Below are 25,637 nucleotides of genomic sequence, written 5' to 3'. Positions count from 1 at the left end.
CTCTACCTCCATCTCTGTTCCTTCTCCTCCTCCTCTACCTCCATCTCTGTTCCTTCTCCTCCTCCTCCTCTACCTCCATCTCTGTTCCTCTCCTCCTCCTCTCTACCTCCATCTCTGTTCCTTCTCCTCCTCCTCTACCTCCATCTCTGTTCCTTCTCCTCCTCCTCTACCTCCATCTCTGTTCCTTCTCCTCCTCCTCTACCTCTGTTCCTTCTCCTCCTCCTCTACCTCTGTTCCTTCTCCTCCTCCTCTCTACCTCTGTTCCTTCTCCTCCTCCTCTACCTCTGTTCCTTCTCCTCCTCCTCTACCTCTGTTCCTTCTCCTCCTCTCCTGTTCCTCTCTACCTCCATCCTCCTGTTCCTCTCCTCCTCTCCTCCATCTCTGTTCCTCCTCCTCCTCTACCTCTCTGTTCCTTCTCCTCCTCCTCTACCTCCATCTCTGTTCCTTCTCCTCCTCCATCTCTGTTCCTTCTCCTCCTCCTCTCCTCCATCTCTGTTCCTTCTCTCCTCCTCCCTCCTCTTCCTTCTCCTCCTCCTCTACCTCCATCTCTGTTCCTTCTCCTCCTCCATCTCTGTTCCTTCTCCTCCTCCTCTACCTCTGTTCCTTCTCCTCCTCCTCTACCTCTGTTCCTTCTCCTCCTCCTCTACCTCCATCTCTGTTCCTCCTCCTCCTCCTCTCCATCTCTGTTCCTTCTCCTCCTCCTCTACCTCCATCTCTGTTCCTTCTCCTCCTCTACCTCCATCTCTGTTCTCTCCTCCTCCTTCTACCTCCATCTCTGTTCCTTCTCCTCCTCCTCCTCCATCTCTGTTCCTCTCCTCTCCTCCATCTCTGTTCCTTCTCCTCCTCCTCTACCTCCATCTCTGTTCCTTCTCCTCCTCCTCCTCCATCTCTGTTCCCTCTCCTCCTCCTCTACCTCCATCTCTGTTCCTTCTCCTCCTCCTCTACCTCCATCTCTGTTCCTTCTCCTCCTCCTCTACCTCTCTGTTCCTTCTCCTCCCTCCTCTACCTCCATCTGTTCCTTCTCCTCCTCCTCTTCCTCTCCCTTCTCCTCCTCCTCCTCCATCTCTGTTCCTTCTCCTCCTCCTCTACCTCCATCTCTGTTCCTTCTCCTCCTCCTCTACCTCCATCTCTGTTCCTTCTCCTCCTCCTCCTCTCTGTTCCTTCTCCTCCTCCTCCTCCATCTGTGTTCCTTCTCCTCCTCCTCCATCTCTGTTCCTCTCCTTCCTCTACCTCTGTTCCTCCTTCTCCTCCTCCTCTACCTCCATCTCTGTTCCTTCTCCTCCTCCTCCTCTCCATCTCTGTTCCCTCCATCTTCCTTCTCCTCCTCCTCTACCTCCATCTCTGTTCCTTCTCCTCCTCCTCTACCTCCATCTCTGTTCCTTCTCCTCCTCCTCTACCTCCATCTCTGTTCCTTCTCTGTCCTCCTCTCCATCCTGTTCCTTCTCCTCCTCTACCTCCATCTCTGTTCCTTCTCCTCCTCCTCCTCTCCATCTCTGTTCCTTCTCCTCCTCCTCTACCTCCATCTCCTTCTCCTCCTCCTCTACCTCTGTTCCTTCTCCTCCTCCTCTCTACCTCTGTTCCTTCTCCTCCTCTCCTGTTCCTTCCTCCTCTCTCCCTCCATCTCTGTTCCTCTCCTCCTCTCTCCCTCTGTTCCTTCTCCTCCTCCATCCCTCTCACCTCTGTTCCTTCTCCTCCTCCTCTACCTCCATCTCTGTTCCTTCTCCTCCTCCTCTACCTCCATCTCTGTTCCTCTCTCCTCCTCTCCTCCATCTCTGTTCCTTCTCCTCCTCCTCTACCTCCATCTCTGTTCCTTCTCCTCCTCCTCCTCCTCCTACCCTCCTCCTCTCTCTGTTCCTTCTCCTCCTCCTCTACCTCCATCTCTGTTCCTTCTCCTCCTCCTCTACCTCCATCTCTCTGTTCCTTCTCCTCCTCCTCTACCTCCATCTCTGTTCCTTCTCCTCCTCCCTCTACCTCCATCTCTGTTCCTTCCCTTCTCCTCTCTGTTCCTTCTCCTCTCCTCTCCTCTCTTCCTTCTCCTCCTCCTCCTCCATCTCTGTTCCTTCTCCTCCTCCCTCCTCTACCTCTCTCTGTTCCTTCTCCTCCTCCTCTACCTCCATCTCTGTTCCTTCTCCTCCTCCCTCCACTCTCCATCTCTCCATCCTTCCTTCTCCTCCTCCTCTACCTCCATCTCTGTTCCTTCTCCTCCTCCTCTACCTCCATCTCTGTTCCTTCTCCTCCTCCTCTACCTCCATCTCTGTTCCTTCTCCTCCTCCTCTACCTCCATCTCTGTTCCTTCTCCTCCTCCTCTACCTCCATCTCTGTTCCTTCTCCTCCTCCTCTACCTCCATCTCTGTTCCTTCTCCTCCTCCTCTACCTCTGTTCCTTCTCCTCCTCCTCTACCTCCATCTCTGTTCCTTCTCCTCCTCCTCTACCTCCATCTCTGTTCCTTCTCCTCCTCCTCTCTACCTCCATCTCTGTTCCTTCTCCTCCTCCTCTACCTCCATCTCTGTTCCTTCTCCTCCTCCTCTACCTCCATCTCTGTTCCTTCTCCTCCTCTACCTCCATCTCTGTTCCTTCTCCTCCTCCTCCTCTACCTCCATCTCTGTTCCTTCTTCTCCTCCTCCTCTACCTCCATCTCTGTTCCTTCTCCTCCTCCTCTACCTCCATCTCTGTTCCTTCTCCTCCTCCTCTACCTCCATCTCTGTTCCTTCTCCTCCTCCTCCTCTACCTCCATCTCTGTTCCTTCTCCTCCTCCTCTACCTCCATCTCTGTTCCTTCTCCTCCTCTCTACCTCCATCTCTGTTCCATCTCTCTCCTCCTCTTCCTCCTCTCCTCTACCTCCATCTCTGTTCCTTCTCCTCCTCCTCCTACCTCCATCTCTGTTCCTTCTCCTCCTCCTCCTCTACCTCCATCTCTGTTCCTTCTCCTCCTCCTCTACCTCCATCTCTGTTCCTTCTCCTCCTCCTCTACCTCCATCTCTGTTCCTTCTCCTCCTCTACCTCTGTTCCTTCTCCCCTCCTCTCTCTGTTCCTTCTCCTCCTCCTCTGTTCCTACCTCCATCTCTGTTCCTTCTCCTCCTCCTCTACCTCCATCTCTGTTCCTTCTCCTCCTCCTCTACCTCCATCTCTGTTCCTTCTCCTCCTCCTCTACCTCCATCTCTGTTCCTTCTCCTCCTCCTCTACCTCCATCTCTGTTCCTTCTCCTCCTCCTCTACCTCCATCTCTGTTCCTTCTCCTCCTCCTCTACCTCCATCTCTGTTCCTTCTCCTCCTCCTCTACCTCCATCTCTGTTCCTTCTCCTCCTCCTCTACCTCTGTTCCTTCTCCTCCTCCTCTATCTCTGTTCCTTCTCCTCCTCCTCTACCTCTGTTCCTTCTCCTCCTCCTCCTCTACCTCCATCTCTGTTCCTTCTCCTCCTCCTCTACCTCCATCTCTGTTCCTTCTCCTCCTCCTCTACCTCCATCTCTGTTCCTTCTCCTCTCCTCTACCTCCATCTCTGTTCCTTCTCCTCCTCCTCTACCTCCATCTCTGTTCCTTCTCCTCCTCCTCCTCTACCTCCATCTCTGTTCCTTCTCCTCCTCCTCTACCTCCATCTCTGTTCCTTCTCCTCCTCCTCCATCTCTGTTCCTTCTCCTCCTCCTCTACCTCCATCTCTGTTCCTTCTCCTCCTCCTCTCCATCTCTGTTCCTTCTCCTCCTCCTCTACCTCCATCTCTGTTCCTTCTCCTCCTCCTCCATCTCTGTTCCTTCTCTGTCCTCTACCTCTCTGTTCTTCTGTCCTCCTCCTCTATCCTCTGTTCCTTCTCCTCCTCCTCTACCTCTGTTCCTTCTCCTCCTCCTCTACCTCCATCTCTGTTCCTTCTCCTCCTCCTCCTCTCCTCCTCCTCTACCTCTGTTTCCTTCTCCTCTCTCCTCTCCTCCTCCTCTACCTCTCCTTCTCCTCCTCCTCCATCTCTGTTCCTTCTCCTCCTCCTCTATCCATCCATCTGTTCCTTCTCCTCCTCCTCTACCTCCATCTCTGTTCCTTCTCCTCCTCCTCCTACCTCCATCTCTGTTCCTTCTCCTCCTCCTCTACCCTCCATCTCTCTGTTCCTTCTCCTCCTCCTCTACCTCTGTTCCATCTCTGTTCCTTCTCCTCCTCCTCTACCTCTGTTCCTTCTCCTCCTCCATCTCTGTTCCTTCTCCTCCTCCTCTACCTCCATCTCTGTTCCTTCTCCTCCTCCTCTACCTCTGTTCCTTCTCCTCCTCCTCTACCTCTGTTCCTTCTCCTCCTCCTCCTCCATCTCTGTTCCTTCTCCTTCCTCCCTCTCCTCCATCTCTCTGTTCCTTCTCCTCCTCCTCTACCTCTGTTCCTTCTCCTCCTCCTCTACCTCTGTTCCTTCTCCTCCTCCTCTACCTCTGTTCCTTCTCCTCCTCCTCCTCCTCCATCTCCGTTCCTTCTCCTCCTCCTCTACCTCCATCTCTGTTCCTTCTCCTCCTCCTCTACCTCCATCTCTGTTCCTTCTCCTCCTCCTCTACCTCCATCTCTGTTCCTTCTCCTCCTCCTCTACCTCCATCTCTGTTCCTTCTCCTCCTCCTCTACCTCCATCTCTCCCTTCTCCTCCTCTCTCCTCTATCTCTGTTCCTTCTCCTCCTCCTCCTCTACTCCATCTCTGTTCCTTCTCCTCCTCTCTACCTCCATCTCTGTTCCTTCTCCTCCTCCTCTACCTCCATCTCTGTTCCTTCTCCTCCTCCTCTATCTCTGTTCCTTCTCCTCCTCCTCTACCTCTGTTCCTTCTCCTCCTCCTCTACCTCTGTTCCTTCTCCTCCTCCTCTACCTCCATCTCTGTTCCTTCTCCTCCTCCTCTACCTCCATCTCTGTTCCTTCTCCTCCCTCCTCCATCTCTGTTCCTTCTCCTCCTCCTCTACCTCTCTGTTCCTTCTCCTCCTCTACCTCCATCTCTGTTCCTTCTCCTCCTCCTCCTCTCCTCCATCTCTGTTCCTTCTCCTCCTCCTCTACCTCCATCTCTGTTCCTTCTCCTCCTCCTCTACCTCCATCTCTGTTCCTTCTCCTCCTCCTCTACCTCCATCTCTGTTCCTTCTCCTCCTCCTCTACCTCCATCTCTGTTCCTTCTCCTCCTCCTCTACCTCCATCTCTGTTCCTTCTCCTCCTCCTCTGTTCCTTCTCCTCCTCCTCCATCTCTGTTCCTTCTCCTCCTCCTCTACCTCCATCTCTGTTCCTTCTCCTCCTCCTCTACCTCCATCTCTGTTCCTTCTCTGTTCCTTCTCCTCCTCCTCTACCTCTGTTCTCTTTCCTCCTCTCTACCTCTGTTCTCCTCCTCCTCCCTCCATCTCTGTTCCTTCTCCTCCCTCCTCTACCCCCATCTCTGTTCCTTCTCCTCCTCTCCTCCATCTCTGTTCCTTCTCTCCTCTCTCCTCCTCCTCCTCTCCATTCCTTCTCCTCTCCTCCATCTCTGTTCCTCCTCCTCCTCTCTCTGTTCCTTCTCCCTCCCTCCATCTCTGTTCCTTCTCCTCCTCTCCTCCTCTACCTCCATCTCTGTTCCTTCTCTCCTCCTCTACCTCCATCTCTGTTCCTTCTCCTCCTCCTCTACCTCCATCTCTGTTCCTTCTCCTCCTCCTCCTCCATCTCTGTTCCTTCTCCTCCTCCTCCTCCATCTCCTGTTCCTTCTCCTCCTCCTCTACCTCTGTTCCTTCTCCTCCTCCTCCTCTGTTTCCTTCTCCTCCTCCTCTATCCATCTCTCTGTTCCTTCTCCTCCTCCTCTCTGTTCCATCTCTGTTCCTTCTCCTCCTCCTCTACCTCCATCTCTGTTCCTTCTCCTCCTCCTCTACCTCCATCTCTGTTCCTTCTCCTCCTCCTCTACCTCCATCTCTGTTCCTTCTCCTCCTCCATCTCTGTTCCTTCTCCTCCTCCATCTCTGTTCCTTCTCCTCCTCCTCCTCCATCTCTGTTCCTTCTCCATCTCTGTTCCTTCTCCTCCTCCATCTCTGTTCCTTCTCCTCCTCGATCTCTGTTCCTTCTCCTCCTCCTCCATCTCTGTTCCTTCTCCTCCTCTACCGCCATCTCTGTTTCTTCTCCTCCTCCTCCTCCATCTCTGTTCCTTCTCCTCCTCCTCCTGTTCCTCCTCCTCCATCTCTGTTCCTTCTCCTCCTCCTCCTCCTCCATCTCTGTTCCCTTCTCCTCCTCTACCGCCATCTCTGTTCCTTCTCCTCCTCCTCCATCTCTGTTCCTTCTCCTCCTCCTCCATCTCTGTTCCTTCTCCTCCATCTCTGTTCCTTCTCCTCCTCCTCCTCCATCTCTGTTCCTCCTCCTCTACCGCCATCTCTGTTCCTTCTCCTCCTCCTCCATCTCTGTTCCTTCTCCTCCTCCATCTCTGTTCCTTCTCCTCCTCCTCCATCTCTGTTCCTTCTCCTCCTCCTCCATCTCTGTTCCTTCTCCTCCTCCTCCATCTCTGTTCCTTCTCCTCCTCCTCCATCTCTGTTCCTTCTCCTCCATCTCTGTTCCTTCTCCTCCATCTCTGTTCATTCTCCTCCTCCTCCATCTCATCTCTGTTCCTTCTCCTTCTCCTCCTCCATCTCTGTTCCTTCTCCATCCTCCTCCTTCTCCTTCCCCTCCTCCTCTACCTCTGTTCCTTCTCCTCTAACTCCATCTCTGTTCCTTCTCCTCCTCTACCTCCAGCTCCTCCTCCTCCTCCTCTGTACTCACCCTGCTGCTCCTCGTCTCGGAGGCGGCGGATGGCAGCTCTGATCAGTTTCCTCTCCTCATACTCAGTGGCCCCGCGCAGCTGGAATACACAGACAGGACAGCCATCAACACAGGGAGAGTGATGCTCAGAACCATTCATGTGGATGGGGAGACAAACTCAGAGGGCCACATAGAGAGATGCAGAAACAGATGAGTGAGACTGGCTGACTTGTAATTGATTTACTAATCTAGGGCAGTATGTGCATAGAGATTTGTGAAAGATTGATATTGATGATGTCTAACTGTAAATTCACAAGTAATGTGTGTGGTGTACATAACTGTTCTCACCAGTCCAGTCAGTTCCTCCATGTCCTGGATGGCTTGTAGTTTCACAGAGAGCATGTTTAGGGAGTCACCCAAATCTGACCTGAGATACAGACACACAAACAGAAACACACACATCAGAGTGCTGCTTTCATGGTAGTTGGTGATGCTTGACCCTGCTCATGTGTTAAGGTGGCCAGAAGGGCAGTGTAATCCACATTCAGAGGCATCCTGCAGTGTTGTGTGCCTCACTGGCTCCACTCCTGGAGTAAATCAAGACGCCAGACAGTTTTTCTTGGCCGGGAAGAAAACTTTTTTTTTTCTGCGAAAAAGATTCCCAAATCCAGCCTAGAAAAAGTGACAGCATGATAGACATGTAAAGGAGAGAGAAGCACGTTGCCAGGCAAAAACATCTTCCTCCTCTCTGTCCTCATATAGCTCTCCATTTCTCTGCCTCTTTTTTCTTCCTCTCTGACTCATTCCCCCTCTCTTTCCCTCTCTCCTCGCCTCATTGGAATTGGAGGATGTGTGGAACTTGGAATAGAATATTTGACATTCCCGCAGTGAGTAGAAAAGGATAATATTGCTTTCAGGAGGCTGTGTCTGTGTGTGTGTGTGTGTGTGTGTGTGTGTGTGTGTGTGTGTGTGTGTGTGTGTGTGTGTGTGTGTGTGTGTGTGTGTGTACGTGCATGCATGTGGCAAGTAGACATATTCTTCCAGCTTTAAAAAGGGGCACCTCTGTTATTTATGTAACCCAAGTAATCCAACTACCCAGCAAACGGATCCCATTTAACAGTCATTGTCCCTAATGTGATCCAGTAGGAGCAGAGATGTAGGAGGGCCAGCGTCCTCCTCATGTTGTGGATCTGCAGCCCAGAACACGAGTCAACTAGGAGCAGTTGTCTGCTGGGGCCCTTCCCGGCTGGCTGCAGTAAGCTGCTGTAGTAGAGCCAGTCATTAATTAGCAGAGAGGAGCAGCAAGCCAGCAGGGCCCACTGGGTTCAGCCTAGACACTCCAGCCTGAACTCCCTCACTACCATTACAGCCCAATGAAAACCGGTAAAAAGTACAATGGTGATGATGATTGGCACACGAAGGGATGTTGTTGTCTTGTTAGTCTTGTTTCTGATGGGGTTGTAATGAAAAACAAACGGGTGTAAAAAAACAGATGACAGGAGGCACCGACTGCAGACTCGTCAGTTTTTCCGTCTGCTATGGCTGCGCGGCGTGACGGGTTCTGGCGGCCGCGCATCGCTGAACCGGTAAAACGTTCAAGCCTGCTGTAACGGGTCAATAAAGACTAATGAAATACAAAAGAAAGAAAAAAACACGTAAACGACTGTATTGACGTCTTTACTTCCAGGGATATGGCTGGTAGCCGCCTAATAGAATGTGTCTGGATTCGTCTGTAGGCTACATGACAGTGATACTGTTAGGAATATGAAATTAAAAGGTATGAGTAAATGTATGAGAATACATACAGTACACACAACTTATTAAACGTTATGCCTACACAGGTGTGTATTTGCATAACAAAATATTGCATATGAGTTCTTCTTACCTCCCCTGTTTTTTATGGACTCTGTCATGGTTTTTCCAGATCTGCATTGTTGTGGCCCAACTTCCCAGAAGGCCTCCCTGGAGAAGGAGAGGGAGTGCTGCATCTGGATTTCTGTGCTTGTTGTCTCAGTGTTTCCAGGCAGCTCATCTGGACTGCTACAATCTGTCATGGATAATGGGGCTGTATGCAAGTGTGTGTGTGTGTGTGTGTGTGTGTATTCAGATTCAGGAGGCTGACCTATTTGTGAGCTGGTTCTCTTTGTCGTCATTCTGGTTGAGGCGTTTGTGCCGGAAGCGTTTGCTGGCCAGGGCTGCCTCCATGTCCTCTATCTCTCTCCTCCTCAGCTCTCTGATGGCTGAACGGATCAGCCGCCGCTCATCCAGGTCCATCGTCCCATCCAGCTACACACACACACACACACAGAGGGAAGAGCAGGAGTGTCAGCAATGGAGAGCAAGCACATAGGGACACACACATCTAAGAGACAGACTCAGCACCAGGATAAAGTTACTAAGGGGGCAGTTGAAATCAGTACGCGGGCACAATTTAGGGAAGTTCTTGCATTGGAATTATATTGAATTCGGCTTATATCACGCCGTGTCCTCTGTCCTGTAAAGTCAAACCACTATGGCAGGCAGGGCAGTCGAAGCCCCTCTGGAACTGCCTCTTCAAGGTCATCCCAGTCTCTCCATGGGAAACAGGCCCTACCCTCTTCTCTTCTCCCCAGTCTGCTTTGCATGGTAGCCCTCTGGCCCTCTGTAATTAAACCACTCTTAAGCTCGCTAAGAGATGTGCGTTTACACGAGGCCAGAGTTCTGGCGCCCCTGCCCCGCTGAGCACACACACGGCAGAATCCCCTGCATCTTCAACATTTTATCCCTGATCAGTCGTAGACCACAAAGTTACATGGAATTCTACTTTAATGAGTCAAAATTTATTTCATGGAGCATGAGCAGAAGGAAGTGTCAGTAGTATGTCTGTGAGAGCCAGGCAGCATTGTGCTGTTGCTGCAGGTGGGCCGTGGCTTAGCTTACAGAGTGTGGTGGGGAGTCATGGGGTCAGTGGGGCTTACATGAGCTTTTATAGTTTGGCGACAAGTGATTTAACTTCAATAAAGCACAGAGTGAGGACCACCTGAGAATGGAGCAGAGGATGAGAAACAGACAGCTTCCCAGCTGTTGCTGAGCTAATGGGCTGTAGGAGGGAGTCTGAGCCAGGCTGACTGTAAACCTACTGGGCTGTAGGAGGGAGTCTGAGCCAGGCTGACTGTAAACCTACTGGGCTGTAGGAGGGAGTCTGAGCCAGGCTGACTGTAAACCTACTGGGCTGTAGGAGGGAGGCTGGGCCAGGTTGACTGTAAACCTACTGGGCTGTAGGAGGGAGGCTGGGCCAGGCTGACTGTAAACCTACTGGGCTGTAGGAGGGAGTCTGGGCCAGGCTGACTGTAAACCTACTGGGCTGTAGGAGGGAGTCTGGGCCAGGCTGACTGTAAACCTACTGGGCTGTAGGAGGGAGGCTGGACCAGGCTGACTGTAAACCTACTGGGCTCTAGGAAGGAGGCTGGACCAGGCTGACTGTAAACCTACTGGGCTCTAGGAGAGAGGCTGGGCCAGGCAGAAGGCGTTCACATGCTTCAGTCTACTGACGCCTAGCCGAATTAGTGTGCTCGTATACTCCCTTAAAAGGCCTTCAGTTGAAAAAATGAGAAAAAAGCAGCAATAGTACTGGTTGTCCATTTTGAGATGCTGTAACCAGTCTACACTTACTCAAAATAGTCTGAATTAATCTAAGACAACTCAAGAAATCTGTCAAATGTTTTACATTTTTGCCATGGGGATCTTAGTCGCACAATTTTACATCTAAATAAGATGTTTGGTGCAGTATTTCTCAAGCGAAAAATGTGCATGAAAACAATTAGTCAAAACAAGTCATTAAAGAATCCCTACTGTTGAATAATCACTGACGAAGGGGTGTAGACTTGGGCTTTCAACTTCGGCTTGCCTCGAGAAAAATGTTTGTGTGCCCATCCTCAAGTTGCTCCATCTGTTAGAGTTATTTTATTATACAGAGACAGGAAGTGTACATGTGTGCATGTGTCTGTATGTGTGCAGACACACACAGAAGCCGGGAAAGCCAACTGTATTATTTAAGCAGGTTGACATTTATTGGGATGACTCATGTACTGGAGGCAGCTCTGCAGGGTAGTCACTAGCCGGCAAAGCCACAAAGTCATAAAATCTGATTTTATTTTAACCACACTGCTAACCTTGTACCTAACCCTAACCTTAAATTAAGACCAAAAACACATTTATGTTTTCATGAATTCTTAGGATATATAGTCAATTTTGACTTTGCAGGTGGCCCATGCAGTGGAAATTGCTCCGCTCTGTCTCCAGGACACGATTCATCCCAATCAACCTGCCTGCATTAATGTGAGTGATAGCAGCACAAAGTGATGGAGGGAGTAGGGAGAGAAAAGGGAGGAGAGGGAGCCGTTCTCTGTCAGGTATGACAGGTAGCAGAGCTCTACTCCAGCATTGACTGAAGGAACCTGTCAACAAACGCATGAGGGATGAACAGCACCATTTCCTCTGGCAGAGACTTTCCTGGACCAGCCCACATGGCCCAGCCACGTCATAATGGTGTACTAACTTACAATAGTAGTGTGGGGGCATGGGGGTTGTAAACCGGAGATCAAACAGACCACCCGTGAACAGCCCTGTGAATCGTAAAGGAGGAACCAGAGGAGGTACAGTACTCTTCATGGGGAGGGGGGGTCGCTGGATTCGAGGCCTCTGCGGTTTGGTAGAATATAGAGCTAAGCGCCTCCCGCTCAAGGGGGCTCGCATGTAATTTGGAGAAATTTGGAGTGTTGAGCTGACCGAGGAGAAAATGTGTAAGAGGAGTAGAGACAGAGAGAGGGTAAGAGAAGAGAAAGGATATGAATGACGGGGAGGGATGGAGAGGTGGGAGGCAAAATACATTAGTAGTTAATGGTGGGATAGGATGACAGAGGAAGAGAGAGGAATGAAGCAAAAAGAGAGAGTCGGTCATGCCTAAAAATGGGCAGACAAGAGTAGGGTGGGAAAGGTTCAGTCATTCCTCACATTCCTGCTGACTCAGGAGGAGAGAGAAATCAGCTACAGACAGGCACTGGGACAGACAGGCAGACCGACAGGCAGGCAGGCAGGCCTACACAGATGACACATGGGCTGGAAGCATGGCCAGAGAAGGAGAGGGTCGAGAAGGAAGAGGAGTAAATGAAAAACACACTGTCACTTCCACTCCGTTTCTCTCTCGCACACTCTCTCTCGCACACACCACAGACAGCTCTCCCTTTCTGCACAATTGAGCTTATTGCTGCATGAATGCCATGATTTGATTACATGTCCCATTATGCTGCCAAGTTGTTAACCAAGATGTTGTGATCAATTTCTTGTGATTAGAGATGTATTTATACATGTTTCAGATAACAGAGAAAGAGCCTGGAGCCTGGGAGAAAAATGTGAGACAAAAGGTGAGAGGTAGTCTAGCTAGAGCATGAATCAAGCACACCGAGTCCTCCACCACACGCTGCCTGTGTGGGAGGGAGGTCATCAAATACTTCCAAATTACATCCATTTCTGATGATGATCAGTTTAAAAAAACAAGACCAATATGAAGAATGCCATAAAAAAACGTTATTAATCCGGTGAATGTGATGGACTGCAGATTGACAGTGGTCTGGCTGGCATTACCAGCTGCCCAGATGAATTACCCCAATCCTGCCCAACACAAACAGACAGACAGGGATTAAGATCACAAGGTGATGGTACAAGATGAAACATAATCCACAACTTGTGATCATCAGGACTCTGACCTTTCCCCCATGCCCACAGCACTTACAGCTAACAGCATCAGGACTCTGACCTTTCCCCCATGCCCACAGCACTTACAGCTAACAGCATCAGGACTCTGACCTTTCCCCCATGCCCCAGCACTTACAGCTAACAGCATCAGGACTCTGACCTTTCCCCATGCCCACAACACAGCTAACATCAGGACTCTGACCTTTCCCCCATGCCCACAGCACTTACAGCTAACAGCATCAGGACTCTGACCTTTCCCCCATGCCCACAGCACTTACAGCTAACAGCATCAGGACTCTGACCTTTCCCCCATGCCCACAGCACTTACAGCTAACAGCATCAGGACTCTGACCTTTCCCCCATGCCCACAGCACTTACAGCTAACAGCATCAGGACTCTGACCTTTCCCCCATGCCCACAGCACTTACAGCTAACAGCATCAGGACTCTGACCTTTCCCCCATGCCCACAGCATTTACAGCTAACAGCATCAGGACCTGACCTTTCCCCCATGCCCACAGCACTTACAGCTAACAGCATCAGGACACCTTTCCCCCATGCCCACAGCACTTACAGCTAACAGCATCAGGACTCTGACCTTTCCCCCATGCCCACAGCACTTACAGCTAACAGCATCAGGTGGGTTCCAAACAGCCTCCAACTGGCCAGTAAATTGACAAGCTTAACCTAACATCAACCCTGATTGGTCCAGACATGCGGGGGCGAGGATATTACTGTCTGTTGGCAGCAGACCAATGACTGGGCCGGTACAGGAAGGTTGAGTAATGATAAAGCAAATAAAACACACCTTTCACTTGGGCGTCTGCCAAGAAAAACACAATAACTGTTGCAGAACCAGACATGGAAACACACACAGAGTTCTTTGACTTTTGACCCCTAGAGGTGTATAACCCATATACAGGGAACCCACGGTAGTGGAATATGGCAGGAGAGAAGGGAGAATCAAAGAAGGAAAGTATTGAACAGGTCCACAGTTCAGAACCTGCTCCAACGTGCATTTATCAAACTGAACCGCTGTTGCTCCCGGGTTACCAACCGTCACTTTGGTCAAACCAAACAATACTGATGGAGAAGGCAGCGTTTCCTGAGCCAAGGCACTATGCTCACAGGACTGAATGTTCTGTAGCCAGTACTGAGCTCTCTGCTGGACCAAGAGCACTCCGCTCTACCGGATAGTTCTGTCCTGAGCACCGTGACACTGGTGGGAAGGGAAGGAAGCCAAAATGCTATGTCACAGTTCACGACATCCGGAGGAAATGTGCATGAGTTAAGTACAAGAGATTAGCAATGGCTCACACACAGTAGAAAGCTACAGTAAACATCATTAGAACGTCAGCATGCTGAGTCACAACAGAGAGAGACATGTTATGACACAACCAGTCTCTCAGGAAACTGAACTGTGGCCTTGGTGGAGTCTCCTGATTCAGGTGGTTAAGGGTAGGGTTTGGGCACGAGGAGTGATGCGTTAGGAAACAGGAGGGGGTGTCGCAGACAGGAGAGAAGAGGGTGACGAAGATGGGCAGGCAGCCAATCATGTGATAGCCAGTGGATTCTACCATGCAGCCTCGAAGTCAGGTTATTGAAGTAGCAAACAAATGACATTTCAACACTTTTCATTTCCTCCATCAAACCTCTGAAGTTATGAGCAAAGTTGAGAACCCTGTTTGAATGGCCCACAGGAAACCTGCCAAATGAGTCTGTAAATATACTGTGGTAAACACGAGGAAAAGAAACAGACAATCCTAATTTTTCATAAGAAACCTCATTAAGGCACGCAGCCCTCTGTGAGTCAACTTCCTGTAGATTAACAGCACACCAAATAAATAAATCTCCATGGAAATGAAACTCCCAAATTGTCCATAAAGGCATTCAGCTGTGGCTCAATCAATAACGGTCAAATAGAGGGTGATTATGGTGCACCAGAGCCCGCTCATAATGCCCACCAGCTGGGGAAAGGCTCCTGAGGATGCCCAGCACCCAGCCCATGCCAGTCTCTGCCTGTGGTGAAACACTACAGTAGGGAAAATAAACCAGAGCGTCTACATACCACCACAATGTGAAAGACATAGTCAGGAGTTAGGATTGAATGTTCTGTAGTGTTCTACACTTATGTTCAGTGTAGTCTTTGTCTTAACCAAAAGACATATAGGCATGCTCTGGTCCCTCTCCCTGTAGGCTGACGGCCAGGCAAGCAGACCGACAAAGACACAGTGTCTCACTGCTGTGAGTCAGGGCAGAGGAGGACCAGCCACCAGCCTCTCCATGGTACTGAGTGACTCACAATCACACAGCCTGAGCAACGTCATGCTGCTTCTCCACTCCAGTCTCTAGCTACATCACAGCCTACGTCTGGCAGGAATCCCCCTCTCCTCCTCCCACAATGGTCTCAGAGCACAACAGATCCTCAGGCTGTGTCGTTAACCTTTTGACTGACAGCGGGTGTTTGTAAGTGAAAAAGTATTTCTCATTTACAGTTCAACTGTTTTTACTTAGTTAATTTGACAGGTATATCAAAATGAGTGTTTAGGGTGGGAACCCTGACGGGCAGCCAGCAAGAGCTCAAGTGAGTACGGCTGAAAAAACATTAAAAACAAATGTGTGCGGGTGTTTGTGTGTATGGTGGAGGGGGTGTAATAATTTCCAGCACGGGGGTTAGAGTGCAGCCAAAGCAGCAGATCGGATCATTGCTTTAGAATCCAGTGTTCGCACAGAATCAGTTTGTCCTTATAAGGTCACAGGACACTCGAAGAGAGTCAGAGCCTGAGCAGATTACAAGCTGCCACTGAGGAAGCCAGCCTGGCACAAGCCAAGAGATAGACAGAAACAAACAAGAGGAGAGAGTGATCGAGACAACAGAGATAAACAACATATATTTACATTTACATTTAAGTCATTTAGCAGACGCTCTTATCCAGAGCGACTTACAAATTTTATAGCCTACAGTTTTCTCACCATTAGTAAGCAGCTCTACTAACTTATTGGGGTGTGCGCCAGCTGATGCTTTTCCGAAGATGAATACACACCCGATGCTATTTACATGTGTAGAGAGCCAGCTCTATGCCTCAACACCAACGGGAAAAGAATAACACCATATCATTTCCAGATCTTATTTGGTGCTTATCTTTTTCATTCATTTGGGGGTTTTGCATATCAGTGTATTTCCACAATGAATGGCCTGGGATGTGGACTTAAAGGGATAGTTCACACGAATTACACATTGGTTTCCTTACTCTGGAAGCAGTCGATGAACAAGACAAGACAGCAATCCATGCTTGGGTCCTGTTTACTTGGTAGCTGTCTCCAGCTTTTTAGCATTTACAGCATAGCAAAAAAAACTATGTCAATAAAACTTTATTGAGCTACACAATACATTTTGACACTTTCGGATGATTGGACATGGAAGGTGATAATATATCAGGGAAATCCACTTGCATTGGTTTTGTGTTACTTAACCCTAATTGTCCTCAATAAGAGCATCTGCTAAATGACTAAAATGTAAATGCTACACAAAACTAAAGCATGGATTGCTGTCCTAACCCTGTCCATCGACTGCTTGCAGGGCAAGGAAACCAATGTACAAATGTAATTTAGCATTTTTTAAAAATCCAATTGGTAGTTACAGTCTTGTTCCATCGATGCAACTCCCGTACGGACTCAGGAGAGGCGGTGGTCGAGAGTCGTGCATCCTCCAAAACACAACCCAGCTGAGCCACACTGCTTCTTGGCACAATGTCCACTTAACCCGAACTGGAGGGCCTTGGTTGTCCTGCTCTCCAACATCATGTTATTACGTTGGCATCCCTCCACTAGCCATCGACGGTCATAAAAGAGAACAAACTCCATCATAAAAGACAGGTAAAACCTTATGAACCATTCCCTGATGCCACTAGCAAACAACTCAAGTCATACATACAGTACCACACCCAAAACAAAGGCCTCTAATATGTACCGAAGAATCCAGGGTCAGATTGCACCTCACTATACTGTGCAGCCATTGTCTGGAGAGGGGGAAGACAGAGCAAGAAAGAGAGATGAGATATGAAAGAGGGAGGGAAAACAGATCCTCTTCATGCAGGCCTGTGTTGTCAGGGAAGTTCCACGCAAGCGGGAAAATATCCCACCTCAGAGCTACATGGCAGGACAGTCAGAAGGCCAGGCCAGGAGGAACAGTGTCCCTCTTTCCACTCTGGTAAGCATGAATAAAGAGATGGTAGATATAGTGTGTGTGTGTGTGTGTGTGTGTGTGTGTGTCAGAGGAGGGTACAGGATATGAAGGAAAGCCCTACGGGAGAGTAATGACGCACTGAGAGGATTGGAGACCTCATGCTATTGTGTGATCTGTACTCAGGCCTGATCATGCTGGGTGTGTTAGGGTCCAAAGTACAGTCACAGGTTCTGGTAGTGTTGCATGTGCAGGTAGTCAATCATTAGCGAGGCACACCGACATGAGTGTTGACGTGAGGTCAGTGCCCCCAGCTGCACTGTAGATTCAGTCCTACAGCGAGGGCATCTTCAAAGGTCCACTGCAACCCTTTCAATAGAAAGTCTACACCCCCTTGAACTGTTTCTTTTGTTACAAAGTGGCATTGAAATAGATTACATTGTAATTTATTGCCATTGATCTACACAAAACACTGCATAATGTCAAAGTGAAAAGAAAATTAAAAATATTTTAAAAATCTAATGAATTACCTAAAATATAGTTGTTGCATAAGCATTCACCTCCTTTGTTTAGGCAACCCCTAAATTAAAGTAGAATTTGGCTTAACAAATCACATAATAAGTTATATGGATTCACTCAGTGTGAAATAATAGGGATTGTCCCCCATACATTTACATACAACATCTTTAAGGACCCTTAGTCAAGTATTGAATTTCAAGCACAGACCAGGGAGCTTTTCAAAAGCCTCATAAAGAAGAGCAGTGATTGGTAGATGGGTAACAATAACAAATCAGACATTGAATACATATTTAAGCATGGTCAATTTAATAATGATGCTGTGGATGATGTATTACCACCCAGACACATGATGCAGTAGTCTGTTTGAACTGAGCTACAGGACAGAAAGATAACCGCTTAGGGAAAACTGAGGATGGATCAACAATATTGTAGTGACTCCACAATAATGACCTAAATGACAGAGTGAAAAGAAGACTACAAATATACAGAATAAAAATGTTCCAAAACATGCATATGCAAGCAACAAGGTGCTAAAGTAATACTGCAAAGAAAACATGGCAAAGGAATACACTTTTTGGCCTAAATGCAAATCCAACACATCACTGAGTAACTGTCTCCTTATTTTCAAGCATGGTGGTGGCTGGCTGCATCGTGGTATGGGTATGCTTGACATTGGCAAAGACTGGGGAGTTTTTCGGGATGAAAGAAATGGATGGAGCTAAGCAACCTGCTTTAGTGTGCTTTACACCAGTCACTGGGAGAGGAATTGTCCATTCAGCAGGACAATAACCTACAACACAAAGCCAAATCTACACTGGAGTTGCTTACCAAGAAGACAGTGAATGTTCCTAATTAGCCGAGTTACAGTTTTGACTTAAATCTGCTTGAACATATAGTATATGGCAAGATATGAAAATTGCTGTTCAGCCATGATCCCCAACACCTTGACAGAGCTTGTAGAATTTTGAAAAGGAAATAGGCAAATATTGCACAATACAGGTGTGCAAATCTCTCATGAGACTTACACAAGAAGACTGCTGTAAACGCTGCCAAAGGTGTTTATAACGTTTTGACTCAGAGAGTTATATATACACAAAAGTATGTGGACACTTCTTCAAATTAGTGGATTTGGCTATTTCAGCCACACCCGTTGCTGACAGGTGTATAAAATCGAGCAAACAGTAATGCAATCTCCATAGACAAACATTGGCATTAGAATGGTCTTACAGAAGAGCTCAGTGACTTTCAACATGGCACCGTCATAAGATGCCACCTTTTCAACAAGTCAGTTCATCAAATTTCTGCCCTGCTAGAGCTGCCCCGGTCAACTGTAAGTGTTGTTATTGTGAAGTGGAAACATCTAGGAGCAACAACAGCTCAGTCGCAAAGTGGTAGACCACACAAGCTAACAGAATGGGACCTCCGAGTGCTGAAGTGCGTAGCACGTAACAAGTGTGTCCTCGGTTGCAACACTCACTATCGATTCCAAACTGCCTCAGGAAGCAACGTCAGCACAATAACTGTTCGTCTGGAGCTTCATGAAATGGGTTTCCATGGCCGAGTAGCCGCACACAAGCCTAAGATCAACATGTGCAATGCCACGCATCAACTGGAGTGCTGTAAATCTTGCCACCATTGGACTCTGGAGCAGTGGAAATGCATTCTCTGGAGTGATGAATCACGCTCCACCACTTGGCAGTCTGACAGACGAATACCTGCCCCAAGGCATAGTGCCAATTGTAATGTTTGGTGGAGGAGGAATAATGGTCTGTTTTTCATGGGTCGGACTAGGCCCCTTAGTTCCAGTGAAGGGAAATCTTGATGACACAGCGCACAATGACATTCTAGACGATTCTGTGCTTCCAACTTTGTGGCAACAGTTTGGGGAAGGCATTTCCTGTTTCAGCATGACAATGCCCCCATGCACAAAGCGAGGTCCATACAGAAATTGTTTGTCAAGATCGTTGTGGAAAAACTTAACTGGCATGCACAGAGCCCTGACCTCAACCCCATCGAACACCTTTGGGATTAATTGGAATGCCGACTGCTAGCCAGGCCTATGTGCCCGCAGCAATGTTCCAAAATCTAGTGGAAAGCCTTCCCAGAAGAGTGGAAGCTGTTATAGCAGCAAAGGAGAGACCAACTGCACATGAATGCCCATGATTTTGAAATGAGATGTTCGACAAGCATTTGTCCACATACTTTTGGTCATGTAGTGTATATTAGTTTATTTTTTAATTTAATATTCTAATTATAGAATTTGTCTTCCACTTTGACATTAGTATTTTGTGTAGATAGTTGACAAAAAAAGACAATTAAATCCATTTTAATACCACTTTGTAACACAATAAAATGTGAAGAAATCCAAGGGGGGTATAGAGTTTCTAAATACTGTATGTCCAACGAAAACATGGTTCACGTGATCTGGACCAACTCTCTAAAAAAAGATGGCTCCTCTCACCAGCCTCCTCTGGTGTACAGGCAAACTAAGAGAGTTCAAGGATACACGGTTCTATTCCATGCCATATCCCCATCCCTACAAACCTCAGACATTTTCACATTCACTGTCCTCTCCCTCAGTCTTCTGCACCTCCCTCCTTGATTTCAACCATCTCTTTATTTTTAACATAAAATCTTGATATCTCATCCTCATTTTCCTCCCTCAAATATCACACTAGCATTCATTGTCCAGTCCAATATCCGCTATATATCCTTATCCAATTCCTCCCCCAAGTAAAGACATTTCAGACCAGCCTAGTTTGTCTTCGATATCTATTCATCTTCACCGGTGTCAATCTTCTGCCTCCCACTCAAAATCACCATGTTCTCGTTTTCCATTTGCTTTGTTGCTATCGCTTTCTTCTTAAACGTATTGTGCAGCACATAAGAGGGGAGTTCAAGTCGACCTGATCTTAAACGTATTGTGCAGCACATAAGAGGGGAGTTCACGTCGACCTGATCTTAAACGTATTGTGCAGCACATAAGAGGGGAGTTCACGTCGACCTGATCTTAAACGTATTGTGCAGCACATAAGAGGGGAGTTCACGTCGACCTGATCTTAAACGTATTGTGCAGCACATAAGAGGGGAGTTCAAGTCGACCTGATCTTAAACGTATTGTGCAGCACATAAGAGGGGAGTTCAAGTCGACCTGATCTTAAACATATTGTGCAGCACATAAGAGGGGAGTTCCAGTCGACGTGATCTTAAACGTATTGTGCAGCACATAAGAGGGGAGTTCACGTCGACGTGATCTTAAACGTATTGCCAAGCTCACAACTACACGCAGCTTAGAGCAACGTATTAATGCTGTCATCATGCCTTTACATTAGAGGAGTGGACAGGCACAAAAGAAAGGGAGAGGACCCCTCATCTTTGTAAAGAACGTCATTGTACACCATGTCACATTAGCTTTCTAAGCTGGCCTGGTTCTTAACTCTTGCTGACGTTGTCCACTCTCAAGTCCCAGAGCACGGCAACTTTACCAGCTGGAGCATGATGGGTAGCTCTGCACGACTGACCTGTTTGTCTTAATCAGGGAGGCAACAGAGGGAAGTACCATGGGATGGAACACAGAGATTGTAGCACACTGGGAGGTCCTAGAACTGGAACATGGTGATCAGCTGGATGCATAAACCCAGTGAGTCCAGCCTCCTCCTCTCCTCCACCGCAACATGGACAGGAGCAGAGAGTGGCAGGCAGACAGAAAAAAAACACAATCTACAAATCAGCTGTGTTTATTTTGGGAGCGCCACCATTTTAAACACTGTAACAAGGAAAGCAAAATATCAACATCCGCTCGAGGACATCTTTGGTGGATCTCAGGAAATGCCTCTATCCTGAGGGATTCCAGACAGGAAGGCTAAAACCACAGTTATGTGCTTTCACTCTCTCCCTGTCTGTAAATAACTAGCCTGTCTGTCCGGTTTGTTTTTAGTTTTGACTATGGCTTCTTTTGCAAAAGTATTTTCATGTTAATACGTTATGCTTGACATTGGTTATGGCAAGTGAGGGTAGAGACCATGACATCACTATGTGTGTGGTGTGTCACAGGGGTCTGCAAATCCCCATCTTACACCTGGAGATGATCTTTACAGGCCTGTCTGATATACAGCTCCTGGTGGAAGAGAGGAGAGCTGCTAAGGAGCTATAGCCTAAGATGATCCTAGAAGTGATGAAAAGAGACAAGATAATGTAATAGAGGACAGGGGAGAGTTCTGCATCCATCATCATTTCCCCATACAAATGCAATAAGTTTCCAGGCTGGCTGGACATGGAGTGTCAGGGCTGTCATGGCCAGGCTGAGGGCAGCTGGGGGACCAGCAGTCACTGACAACGGCTGGCTGAGGGTTGTCACACAGGACTCTAAATATCTGTTGAATGTCCCCACTGGGATCACAACACCTGCTCCATGAATCTGACGCAGGTATTTGCCAGAGAAAGCAGAAGACAGACATTATTTCCAAACTCAACACCCCCAAAGCGTGAAGTCAGACTGGGAACACTGGGCCAAACCAGATCCCTATCCATCCGTCTAGCAGAAGAAGATCCCTTATCCAGAGCTTTCCGTTTAACTGGGTGTTGCTGCAGACAAGCAGGGAGCAGCCCCCAAAGCCCTGCCTGCTGCTTCACTTTATTGAGCCAGACCAGACCAGGGCTGAGCCCTGACAGTGGAATATCTCTAAGACTAAGATCTAGTGCTAACTAACCTATCAATTAGGACTTAAAAGCTTGTCTGACACCCCTCTCTCAAGAGGGATTATACATATGTTTTATTATTACATGCCGTTATGCATTGGCCACTTACAGATGTGGTTCAGGTTAAGAGTCTTGCAGAAGAGACCAGCTGTGTAGAGGTCTCTCTTGCTTTTAAACCTGCAGCTTTCTGGATGTCCTCCCTTTAGTCTGTCAACACTGCACCTAACTGCAGCATAGTCAGACTGGGAGGAACACATACACACAGATATCCAGAGCACCGAGAGACAGGTAGTGAAAGGGACCAAAGCCTCAATTTATCGCTCAAGCCTGGTCTTTTCCTGTTACCTCTCCAGGAACTGCAGGACAAATGGGTAACATAACGTATTCTGTTGCCAATATACAAAGAACTTCATTTACACTTATGGTTTACAAGAAGTCACGACTTACAAATAGAATATTTGACTGAATATCATGGTATTTTGTTTCAATGTATACATAAGTCTACAGCACATAGTATATTTAATAAATGAAACTAAACATCCATACTATATTTACTCAAAGTGATTGTTCTTGTATCAAACATTGTGCAATACAATGGACTAAAAATAACCCACACTATAAATATAGCCCATCTCAAAGTTCATAGCATTTTTTCTCACCACTTCTGAGCCAAAAATACTATTTTGAGTACTTGGCAGAGACAGAAATGTCCCATCTTATCAAATAAATATGCTCTGCCTCATCTCCCTGGCTCTGGTTCCAGTGCGTTCTAACGTTATAGTCAGAGCGTATGTACGACACCACCACCACACTGCTGTCAGTCAATGACGTGATACACTGTTGTCAGTTAAGTAGTGGGACAAAGCATTGTGGCTGTCACACACACAAGTCCAATGACAACACAGTCATTGGACATTGTCTGATGTAAGACAGTGGCCACTAGGTAGAGAATACATTTGTTCTACTTGAGAATCGGAATACTAATAGAGGCGCTCTGTCCAACATAAAGTAACTAGTAATGCCTGAGAATGACAACAGGTCCAGTGGAGAATCAGGTCTGCTGTCTGAACTCTGCTCACATAATTTACAGCTTTGCTCGCTCTGGGTGAGAAAAACACCAGCCATAAAATGTTCTAAACAGCCATAGAGGTCAAAGGTAATTTCAGCTACTAATCAGCAGTTGTTTGGGTTGTTGTAAACTAAGACTCAATGGTTTCTGCTCGGACACTACCTGGAATCCTATCCGCTCGCGCATGTATGTCAGCCTGGAGCTGTGAGAGTGTCTGTAAGGCAGGCAGCAGCTTGAATCCAGGGCCTACATGGAAAACACGGGAGTATTAACTACACCATCTTCCCTCAGCCTCTCGCAGTCCCTCAGAAGGGAAACCAGGGCAGGGCTGGTTTTCTTGATGCCTCAAAGGTTGGCTTCAGTCAAAAATGAATTTATATCCTTCCAATGCCAGTGTGCTGTAACCAAAATCTTGGCCTCTGAATGTAACAGACTTACTGCGAAAGACAAACATGAAAACAGAATACCCACTTTTATCTAAAACATATATAAATAATTACTGACTTTATAAATCTGTGTAATTCTTCCAATTTTCTCTGATGGAGCTGGCATTTCCGAGCAGGCCTCTTGGGACCTGAGGACATGGGACTGGTGTGTGAGTCTCCAAAACAAACCCATTCCTTCTCTCCACTCTTTACCTCCCAAGCCCCTGTCAACACAGAAGGGCCCAGAGAGCCATAAACCTCCAGCCCAGGGGTCCCATTTATCGCTGGACCTGAACCACACAGTGTAATTACTCTATTTTTAACATGTGAATCTCTCGCTGGAGAGAAAGGGTGGGTCACAGAGCCTGCAAGCCCAGTCACAAATCACCATGCAGGACATCCTACACGGCTGATCAGCCCACATGGCGCCTGGGACAGAGAGACCTCATATCAATCATGTCTATCAGAGGGGTTGGGTTAACGGCGGAAGACACATTTCAGTTGAACGCATTCAGTTGTACAACTGACTAGGTATCCCCCTTTTCCTTCCCTTTATCCAGTGATGAAAAATGCATCACGGTCACAAAACACAATACAGATTAATACGCTTTTCACGCTACTGAGCAAAACAGAACCGAGCTGTACTGGACTGGCCTGGTTAGGCATCTCCCATAGTTGCTGGATTTATGCTGGCAAGGACAATGTGAAAAGAAAATCTAAATAGCCCTGTATTGTAAATATGGCACTAGAGACACAGAAGGTGCCATCTTAACACCAACATCAGTTCAAAGGGAAAGTTGAGCTCAGTGCCCAAGCTTGTACACTATCTTCAGCTAATTATCCGAACTTCAGAGATAAGATATAAAAGGTTTGTTAACCAGATGATCACCTGCACACACAGGCTAGAGCACAGAAGGAAGGAGGGAGAGAGTAACCGCTGCAGGGTCAAAGCATCGCAGAAAGAGTGGGTAGGCTGCTTGACGCCAGGGATCTGTCAGACTGTCAATCTCATGTGAGTGAGCAGGTGCGCCCTGCCTCCTGTGCTGGTGTGACAAAGCAGCCCCTGGCAAGAGGGAGGGGATCGCAGCACTGACAGTACCCCTGTCTAAAACACCTGTGGGCTGGCCCATCCTACAGGTCTGTCACATTGGCTCACAGCTTAGAGCATAATGACTAACAATCATCATACACAGCTAACCAGCTTAACTGAAAAACTGGGTCACTATTTATTTAATATCATGGGTTATTATATACCCATTTCCCAGCCGCGTGGAAAGGTTCAAATAAAAAGTTGCGCGTGCGGCTTGTCATCAGAAACATCTTTGTTTTGATACAATCAAATGCAACTTTAAATGGCAGTTTAAGCAAATTAACATAGAAATGGGTGTTATAGATCTATCATTCTCATTGGGGTGGCAGGTAGCCCAGTGGTGAGAGTGTTGGTCCAGTAACCGAAAGGTTGCTGGATCGAATCCCCGAGCTGACAAGGTAAAACTCTGTCATTCTGCCCCTGAACAAGGTAGTTAACCCACTGATCCCTGGTAGGCCTTCATTGTAAATAAGAATTTGATCTTAACTGACTTGCCTAGATAAAAAAAAGGTTATATTAAAAAAAGGAAGTCCAAGAAGCAGTTGATCTGTTCTATATCCACTATTTCTATGCTTCCCTTTCTTAAATTTAGTTTTTGTGTTTGTACACCAGCTTCAAACAGCTCAAATTACAATATTTTGGATTATGGAAAATATTTTTCACAGTGGTTTAAAATGGTACAATGATTCTCTACACTATACTTGCTTGTATTGGTCACAGAAAACTGAAATTATGTGAACTATTCAAATTTTTGAAACCAGGAAATGGCAGAGCAATTTTTGCAAAGTGCATCTTTAAGTTTGTTAAGGTCCTGACTTTAGCATTAGCTATCCTGCTACAGAGCTTTTTGGTGCCGGGATGCGCACATCACTCGAAAGTGACACTTGCTTGTAATCAAAAAATGGTTCTATGGGGACGCATGGCGGAAAAAAACATGTCTGTTAACCAATTTTCTTAAACAGCTTCCTTTTTTCTTTCCTTTGGGGCAGCTAATCATGAAAGACATAGCAATAACAAGTTTAGCGTTTCCCCTCTGCTGCTTTCGTAAATATTTCAGATCAGCACAAACACTCAGGTCAGAAATGAAAAATGACTCCATGTTCATTTATGAGTATTAGGGGACATATTTTCAAAGGAATCTTGACCCTAGCAATTGTCACTGCTCTGTGACCATGTCCTTCTTTTTCTGCATTTCACACTAGACATGTACTTAAGCTTTCGGAACCAGCCTCCAGTAGTTTGG

At 47.5% G+C, this 25,637-nt stretch overlaps 1 protein-coding gene across 5 annotated transcripts in view; it reads right to left on the bottom strand.

Moving 5' to 3' along the window:
- Positions 1–25,637, bottom strand: part of LOC115111638 (smoothelin-like) — a 101,320-nt gene that overhangs the window by 65,034 nt on the left and 10,649 nt on the right. For all 5 annotated transcript variants that reach the window (XR_003860827.1, XM_029637904.2, XM_029637907.2 and 2 more), the window contains exons 2-4: positions 8,801–8,964; positions 7,027–7,105; positions 6,700–6,778 (exon numbers count right to left, since the gene is read on the bottom strand). Coding sequence is in view for 4 of the 5 variants with exons in the window: in XM_029637904.2 (XP_029493764.1) it covers positions 6,700–6,778; positions 7,027–7,105; positions 8,801–8,964 (322 nt within the window). In the remaining variant the exon portion in view is untranslated. The remainder of the gene's footprint in view (positions 1–6,699; positions 6,779–7,026; positions 7,106–8,800; positions 8,965–25,637) is intronic.

This window comes from Oncorhynchus nerka, linkage group LG27 (assembly GCF_034236695.1).
Source record: "Oncorhynchus nerka isolate Pitt River linkage group LG27, Oner_Uvic_2.0, whole genome shotgun sequence".
NCBI lineage: Eukaryota > Metazoa > Chordata > Actinopteri > Salmoniformes > Salmonidae > Oncorhynchus > Oncorhynchus nerka.
The sequence above is the reverse complement of the archived record's forward strand: the minus strand, read 5'-3'. Positions and strand labels throughout refer to the sequence as shown.